General features: G+C 43.0%; 1 protein-coding gene across 3 annotated transcripts in view; it reads right to left on the bottom strand.

Annotated features, from left to right (window-relative positions):
* Window positions 1-4163: 4163 nt before the first annotated feature.
* Window positions 4164-8901, bottom strand: part of TMEM39B (transmembrane protein 39B) — a 28962-nt gene continuing 24224 nt past the window's right edge. For all 3 annotated transcript variants that reach the window (XM_040337053.1, XM_040337054.1, XM_040337055.1), the window contains exons 7-9: window positions 7568-7755; window positions 6946-7066; window positions 4164-4492 (exon numbers count right to left, since the gene is read on the bottom strand). In XM_040337053.1, coding sequence (XP_040192987.1) covers window positions 4256-4492; window positions 6946-7066; window positions 7568-7755 — 546 coding nt within the window. In that variant the 3' untranslated portion in view covers window positions 4164-4255. The remainder of the gene's footprint in view (window positions 4493-6945; window positions 7067-7567; window positions 7756-8901) is intronic.

Raw genomic sequence — 8901 nt, 5'->3', positions numbered from 1 at the left:
GCTGAAATGCCAGGGATGGGCGAAGGCATCTATTCCCTTCGCTCTGTCCTGAGGGTCAATAGAGAAGAACACTGGAATCTTCCTGTTCCCTTCTGCCGCGAATAGGTCCACCTCTGGTAGTCCCCAGAGAGACACTATTTGTTCGAATACTTCCCTGTCCAGAGACCACTCGTCTTGATTTACGGGTTGTCTGCTGAGAAAATCGGCCAGGGTATTTAGAGAACCTTTCAAGTGGACTGCCGAAAGGCACACTAGATTCTACTCTGCCCAACTTAGAATTTGTGCAGCCGTGGCCTGAAGGGCTGGACTCCCTGTGCCCCCTTGTTTGTTTATGTAGGCTACCATGGAAGCATTGTCTGTTCTCACTTGCAGAAGCTGTCCTCCTAAACGGGCCTTGGAGATCCCCTTAGGACGGCCAACAGCTCCTTTTGGTTTGAGGACCGTAGGACTTCTGAAGAAGACCATCGTCCCTGGGTCCAATCTTCTTCTAAGTGGGCTCCCCAACCCTTCCTGCTGGCGTCGGTGGTCAGCACCAAGGCTGCTGGGGGATCCCAGGAAAGACCTCTCTCTAGGTTCCCTCTGGACTGCCACCACCACAGATCTCTCTTGAGAATAGGCATTGGAAGGTCCAATCCCTCCCTCCTGCCATTCCAATGCTTGAGCATAAGCCCCTGTAAGGGGCGTAGGTGGGATCTGGCCCAGGGCACCGCCGGGAAACAGGCCGACATAAGGCCCAACACTCTCATCACTTCTCTGATGTTGGCCTCCAGATTTGTCTGAAGCTGTGCAATCGCCCGCTCTAGCTTGAGAATCTTCTCCTGCGGAAGGAAAGTTTTCCTCTCTACTGAGGAGATCCTGTATCCCAGATATATGACTTCTTGGGAAGGTACAAGCTGTGATTTGTCCTTGTTGAGCAGCCACCCTAAGGAGCCCAGGAAGGACAAGGCTACCTTCAGGTCGCTCTCTAGTTGGGGACCTGACGGGGCTATAAACAAGAGGTCGTCCAGTTATGGAATAACTGTGATGCCCTGAATTCTCAGGGGTGCCAAGACCTCTGCTAGAACTTTGGTGAATATTCTTGGGGAGGATGAAAGCCCGAAGGGGAGGGCCCTGAACTGAAAATGTTTGATGGCTGACCCCATCTTCACCGCTAGCCTCAGGAATCTTTGACTTTCCGGGCGAATCGGGATATGCAAGTATGCATCTCTGAGGTCCACCGTGGCCATAAAACAATTTGGAAAGATAAGATTGGTCACTGAAAATATCGACTCCATTCTGAAGCGCTTGTACCTGACAAACCTGTTCAGGGGACGCAAGTTTAATATCAGTCTGTATTTTCCCGAGGGTTTTTTCACCACGAACACGTGTGAATACACCCCCTGGCCTACCCCCTGGTCTCCCAAAAGGAGGCCTAAGGCCTCCGCTTTCTCCCGATCCCTTGGGAGTTGGGTGACCAAAAATACCGGAGGGGGGGGGGGGGAGAAAGGAATTCCAGTCTGTAGCCGTTTTTTATGACGTCTAGAACAAACGGGCTGACTGTAGACTCTGTCCATTGCAAGAGGAACTCCCCCAACCTTCCCCCTACAGGGACCTGAGCATCACTGGTATTTGGGGGTAGCCTGAGGAGGGTTAAACAAGATTCCTCCTCTACCTCATCCCTTCTGGCCTGCCCAGTGTTTTTTAGGACGGGTATCACTATCTTTCTGGTTCTGTTTGAACCCTCGAAAAAAACGTCTGTTCCCATCTTTTTTCTTTCTTTCGGGAAAGGCTTTTTTCTTGTCCTGCGTTCTTTCCAACGCTTCTTGGAGGCCAGGACCAAACAAATGGTCCCCTGAAAACGGCAAGACGCAGAGCTTTAGCTTAGATGCGGCGTCCCCGGTCCATGTCTTCAACCAGACCGACCTTCTGGCTGCGTTAACTGACGCTGCTGATCTAGCTGCCAGCTTCACAGATTCTGAAGAAGCATCTGCTAGAAAGCCCACTGCCTTCATGAGCAACGGAAACGATTTTAAAATCTGTTGCCTGGAAGTACCGGGGGGGGGGGGATCTGTACACATGACACTGACGGAGTAAAATGGTTAACTGGGGGTAAACCAAGAATAAATAGCAGGTACCCTGAACCCATTTGGGACTGACACTAATGCTATTTAAATGTCACAAGTGACACCAATACAGTGATAAGTAAAAAAAAAAAAAAAAATCTGTACACTGGGGGGGGAGCACGATCAGGGGGTTAAACATGCCTGTGTCCTGGTGTCAGTGTAGTGCTTGACTCACGGTAGATGTTTTCTCCTCTCACGCTGGCACAGGCACAGGACATTCCTGCCATTCATCGGAACCGATCAGCAGGTGCAGGCCATAAAGCATTGGCCTGGACCAGAGGACTGATCAGTTCCGAATCACGTACAGGTACGTGATTTCACGCAGCCGGGCCACTCTGCTGCAGTATATATACACGTGGGGTGGTCCAGAAGTGGTTAATGCTATATATGCCTTTACTGTAGAATCTCTGCATTATGCATATTTATACTCCTGATGAAGAATGAAAAAAAAAATGTATATTCGAAATGCATTGGGTATTCAGATTTTCACTCCAAATGGTGTTGTGAACAGAACCAAGTAGGCTTTCCCTTAAATGTATAAGTTCAGGAATGGTACATGTATGAAATGGCCACACATTTTTTTATTTCACATTATATAGATAGAGATAGATATCCATCTCTATTCCCAGTACAGTCCCATATAGAGGGATTTTGGTTCTATTGTCAATTTGGGGATGTGTGCTTTATATGAAGCGTTGAACAACTTTCTATTATACTTGTTACATGTCTGTGACAAACAAAAAAAACCCAGACAGACGTCAAAAAACAGCTAGGCATCCAGGAGGCCTACATTGGCAGCTCCCAAATGAGGGTCACTAAAAGAAGTAAAAGAAAAAAAGACAAACAGCTAAGGGGCATTGACAGTAAAGCTCCATTGCACACAGAAACTGATAAACTGCAGTTTATTTGGTGTCATTTTAAAAAGCCCATAAACTGAACTCTATGTTAGCCTATGTGTCCATGCACACATGGATGTTTAGTGTTAATGAGCTTTGGAGTTTGACTTTTTTCTGAACGTCCGAAATTTGCATTCAAAGTGCCGTTTTTTGGCAGAGGGGGAAAAAAAACGCGAAAAACGCTGGCGCCAGCGTTTATCCATTCGAAAAAAAAGCTAAAAAAAACGCTATTGCAAAAACGCTAAAAAACATTGAAAGGCTCCCTGCAAAGCTACTGGTGTTTTTTTATAGCTTTTTTTAGCTTCTATGTGCATGGAGCCTAACAGATGTGCTTTGGGGGGGGGGGGGAGAGAAGGGGAAGTAAGAGAAAAACCGAGGGTGCTCTTGAGGAGGGGGGGGGGGGGGGTATTGGTTTGATGTATTTTTATGTATGGTGTTTTTTTTTTTCTTGTCCCTACTGCTTTTGTTTCTGTATGTGTTGTAATTTTTTATAATAAAGAAAATAAGCAATTATGAAAAAAACGATGTGCTGGGGGTGGTGAACTCTATATGCGGAGGGCCCAATTATCAGTGTAAGATTTCTGGTAAACACCAAAATAAAAGTTGGTCTTTGTTTTGCGATTCCCCTCAGAGTCGGTTCACACTGGGGCGACACGACTTCCAGCACGACTTTCAGAGGCAACGCCAACACGACTTGAGCATGAACCACAGGGTGATCTGGGGCGATTTACAACACAACTTGAAGTCGTCTCCAGGACAGGAGACTTTCCAGTGTCCAATCAAACAACACTCAGCTCTGGGAGAGGGAGGGAGGGGTTTGCCTGAGAAATGTATGTTATCTTCCTGGAAAGTTGCTTTAGTTAAGACAGTGATCAGACTTGGAGGCGACTTCCATTGAAATCAATGGGTACAAATCGCCTAGAAGTCGGATTGAAGTAGTACAGGAACCTCTTCTGAAGTCGGAGCGACTTCAGTAGTGTGTATGAAGACGGCTCCCATTCACTTACATTGCTTTTCTGGACAGCGCGACTTGGGACGACTTGAGGCGACTTCAAGTCGGATCCCAAGTCGCCCCAGTGTGAACCGACTCTAAATCTATTTCAGAATACAAATCAAGCTGTGTACCAAAACAAAAAGAAAAAAACAAAACAAACACATCAGACAGTTTGAGAGTAAAAAAATAGTCTCTTGCTTTTAATTACAGAAAGAAACAAAAGCAATTTGTAACAAAAATACAGGGCTTTGGTGCAGGGGAGGTCAGTTCAGCTTCTGTTCAGTACTGGCGACCCCGGTATAAGAATACGCTTTTCCTAGTACAATTCTGTCACGAAGCAGCTTGAAAAAGGCATAGTAATTACTGAACAAAATGAGAGCTAGGGAGATTGTATGGTGCCACTTCTCTGAAGAGAAGAGTGAATACAGCTGATAAAATATAAGCAATCCTTCGAGGGCTGTTAATATGTTGAGGACCCGCAGCGGATTACTGAAGAAAAACTGGAAAAAAAAAAAAATTAAAAAAACAATTACAATTCATTAGCAGTATTTAAAAATAATTCTCCTGAATCCCAACTACCTAATACAGGAAATATGCTTTCAGAGATCCTAACCTGGAATAAGTATGTAGCCAACAAAGTCAGAACTCCTGATTTCCATAACAGTACCAAAGCCCATTAGATCAGCGCGTCAAGGTAGGTTATTAGAATTTTCAGAAGCAAAAAAATTGCAGAATTGATATTTCTCTTAGAGTAGGCTTCTTTTAAAAAGGAACCCGTCAGTAGAAATGTCAGGGCTGCCATTGCTGACCAGCTTTTAAAAAAGGTCCAAATGCCAGAGTTATCCTGACCTTGGCAATACTACCTTACGATTCAGTGACCTGACCAAATATGAAGCAATGGACTTAAGATTTTTTCTGGCTGGTTGGTAACTGAATAGGCATGGACGCTATGATCTGGATAACAACCCAAAGCTTACACCTTGAAAAATCAGTTTAGACATGGCACAATGGAAGCACCTATATTTCAGTGCTTACTGGTCTATGTTGGGAAATGTAACAAGAAGCAAAGAAATAATTGGGCTCCTGTAACATCTTTTTATTTTTCTGAACACACAAATGGATCCCCATCGGGTCAATTTAATAATGACCCTCTCAGGAAAATGTCAGGCAAAAAGCATGCCCTTCAAAAGAGATTGAATATGAACTTTTCTTGCTGCCTATGCACGCTGCTTCCTTGCTCCACTAAAATCTGCTGGGGCGATGAGCCTACCCTGCAAGTCATTCACATACGTCTCCCTCGGAGCTCAGTGGTTTTCCTGTCAACTTCCACACAGTGTAGTGTGGACATGAAAGTCAAGTTCTTTCATAAAGTTTAGCCATCTGTTGGGCCCATTTTGTTGAGTTTTCAACCTTCAGGCCACTTTAAAAAAAATCCTCCTACATAAGTTTTACTTGTAAATCTACTGTCTTCCCCATTCTACACTCTTTGGAAAGTGCAGATAATGTTAGAAATCTTTCTTCCCCTTTCAGCAGAGGGTGTGGAGTCTGACCTTACACTGTGCAATAGCTGATTGGAGGAAAGACACACATCCCCCTCCACAGACAGATGAATGAAGGAACGTGCAGAGCTGTAGTCTGAATAGACAAGCTCCCTGCTGATCTCCCTCCCCAAAACAAAATTTCAGCTGCTGTTATCTCATGTGTCGGACAGAAGTGACTCTGCCGATAACAGAGGAACCAAGCACCAGAGCGAAAAACAGCACTTAGAGCTTTGGAGAGAAATAAGTAAACGCTACAGATTTCAAATGCTTGGATCAAAATTCATGAATGGGGTTTACAACCATCTAAAAATCACTTTCACTGATACCAATATAGAATTACCACAATGAAAAGACTGCTTGAAGGCATTGAGCCATTTGAAGAAACTATTACAACAATGCTCTGATAATGGAGACTGCTTATAAAATATCTTACTCTGTATTTTTTTAAAGGATATTAAAGCCCGAAAATGAAACCAAAGTGACAGGCAAGCAGCAACTGGCACTCTTACCTGACATACGATTTATAATTCCGTTAAGCCAGTCTTATTATACATGCACTCCAGCCAAACAGCACTGAAGTAATGCTGCTATGACTAAAACACACCGACAGTATTAGGCAGAAAGCAATATAGTAGAGCAGCATTTCACCCTTTTAACCTAAAAGGAGCCCTTGAAACTATTTTGAGGGCTAAATCAACCCTGCAGCTCACAGCGAAACCGCATAAATTAGTGTCGAAAGTTTTAAAAGAATGTTACACGCACAAACAGTGAATTATTTTAAAGCACTCTTCTTGTTCCAATTAACAAAACTAATTATTAAATAAAACAGACTGAAATTTGATTTAAGGTGTCCCCTTACACTACTCCTTTTATTGGGGCTCAGTGGAAAATGTCCTCGTAGATTGGTGCTCAATGGACAAAAAAAAAAAAAAAGGCCCCCTTACATTGGTGCTCAGCAGAAAAACACCTACCCCTCAGTGGAGAAATGGCCCCTTATAAGAGTGGGCAGAGGAGAAATTCCACCCACCTTACATTGGTGAACAGTAAAATACCCACCCCACCACCCTTTACATTGGTGGTAGTTGGTGAAATTCCCCTTGTCTACATTGGTGGTCAGTGGTGATCCAATCCGTCACTGTTCAATGAACCCCTAGAAACAATTAACCCTAGTTGAGAAAGCTTACAGTAGAGCATTAATGGTTCACACACTGCCGTCTCTTCATATGCTAGATTGAGTAAAAAAAAATGAATTTGGGTAGTTATAGTAGCAGCGTTTAAAATTACATTTGATTATACATTTGCTTAATATACAAGTAGATTAAATGGTTACTGATTTTTAAAGGAGTGCAGCTTTTAAATATAATTTTTTTGTATTTTCTCAACCAAATACTAACAATTATGGTACTACTTACATGAAAACGAAAATGAGATACATCGGAGGGAACCGCCACATTATAGTGACCAACTGCTTTGTAGACATTCTTATTGTGTTTTACCAGCACTCCCTGGGGCCACATGCATTCCTCCATCCACCTGCCAAAGAAGTATTACTAAATTAGTCTTAAAGAAGTCATCCATTTCCCTCACAATAAAGAAGGAAACACAGATGAGGTGGACTAAGCAAATACTACTGAACACTAATCAAAATTCCTTCTGCCATCTCTCTGGAGTTATCCCCATTTAATTCTATAAGTTATTATAGGACAAGCGGAGAGATGAAGCAGCCAACCAACGGTCTCAAAGCTCCATAGGAATAAGACTTGATTGGGGGACCATGATCACATGGGTAACCTAACCTGTATTCAATCAATCGACTTATCTGATCCTCCATTTTGGGGAGAAAACAGCCAAGTCCAATAAACATGTAATAAATACGAACATTACTAAAACACTTATTTCTCAGAAACAACCTAAAAAAAAAAAAAAAAAAAAAAAAAGAATTTTTGAATATATAATTGATAAACACTTGCTTTTCTAGATCACTGACTGAATTGCAGATATGTAGAACTATGAAAATAAGAAGTGTTTACTTACGAATGCTGCAGCACATTAGAACAAAGTGTTGGATCCACCTTTTGCCAGCAGCCAAGGTGAGCTGCTGCTTTGTGAAGTAAATCACAGTACCGAGCAGGCAAAAGGTGCTGAGTAAGGATTACAGAGGTGCTGAGGGAGACTTGGAGGAAGAGTTCACAGGACCATCGTTTGTCATAATACTGAGTACTCTGAAAAGAAAAATGTGCCTATTTAGTAGTAGTTGTAATCTATCATTACATTTAAAAAAGAAATAAGAAAAAAATATATATATATATATTAGATAGATAGATAGAGATATATATATATATATATATATATATCTATCTATCAAAATCCTTTATATGATACATCACACATTCAGCTTATACCCAACAGGATCTGTACAAGTAGAATTATAGGCAAAACTTTTTTTTCCCCCTCCGCATCTTGGATAGAGCAAGGGAATGTTATAACCACACGTCAGATTTTTTTTTTTTTTGCCATCTGTGTCCCACTGCGGAGATTTCCCTTCACTTCCTGTCCCATAGCCAAACAGGAAGTGGGAGGAAATACCTGCAAATTAAAGTAAATTCCCTGGGAACCCCCAGGTCACCAGAACTAGTGTCCCCATTGGAAGATCTCCCTCTATTACTTTTCTGGGGATAACCCAAAAAAATAGGATTTTTTGTACTCACCGTAAAATCCTTTTCTCTGAAGTCCATGGACGGACACAGCTCCTTAAATCTTGACAAGTGGGTTATGTTCCCTGTTTACAGGAGAGGACTAGGCAGAAACATGTTAAATAGTTAAATACATGTTACATTAACAGAGTTGAACAGCCCCGCCCAGGGGGCGGTCCCTCCAGACATAACCCTCCTCACTGCAGCTTGCAGCCTCAGTTCGTAACAAGCAGTACAAACCTAAAAAGGAGGGGTGGGAGCTGTGTCCGTCCATGGACTTCAGAGAAAAGGATTTTACGGTGAGTACAAAAAATCCTATTTTCTCTTATCGTCCATGGACGGACACAGCTCCTTAAATCTTGACAAGTGGGACGTCCCCAAGCAGTGTCAAAAAACGAGGGGTGGGAAATATATCAGTAAAAACAATTTTAACTTCACCCCAAAACAAGCAGCGCTCCTCAACGGAGGAGGTGCAACTTTAAACAGCCGCCGGCAAAAACTAGCGGCTGAAAAAAACATCATAAGATGCACTCACAGCAACCATGTAAATTCTGGAAAAAGCGTGAACGGACGAGCAAATCGCCGCCTCGCACACCTGTGAGACCGACGCATGATGTCGGGAAAAAAAAAAAAACCCAGGAAGCACCAATTGCCCTGGTCGAAAGTGCCGTGACC

Source organism: Rana temporaria, chromosome 2 (assembly GCF_905171775.1).
Source record: "Rana temporaria chromosome 2, aRanTem1.1, whole genome shotgun sequence".
Classification (NCBI taxonomy): domain Eukaryota; kingdom Metazoa; phylum Chordata; class Amphibia; order Anura; family Ranidae; genus Rana; species Rana temporaria.
The sequence above is the reverse complement of the archived record's forward strand: the minus strand, read 5'-3'. Positions and strand labels throughout refer to the sequence as shown.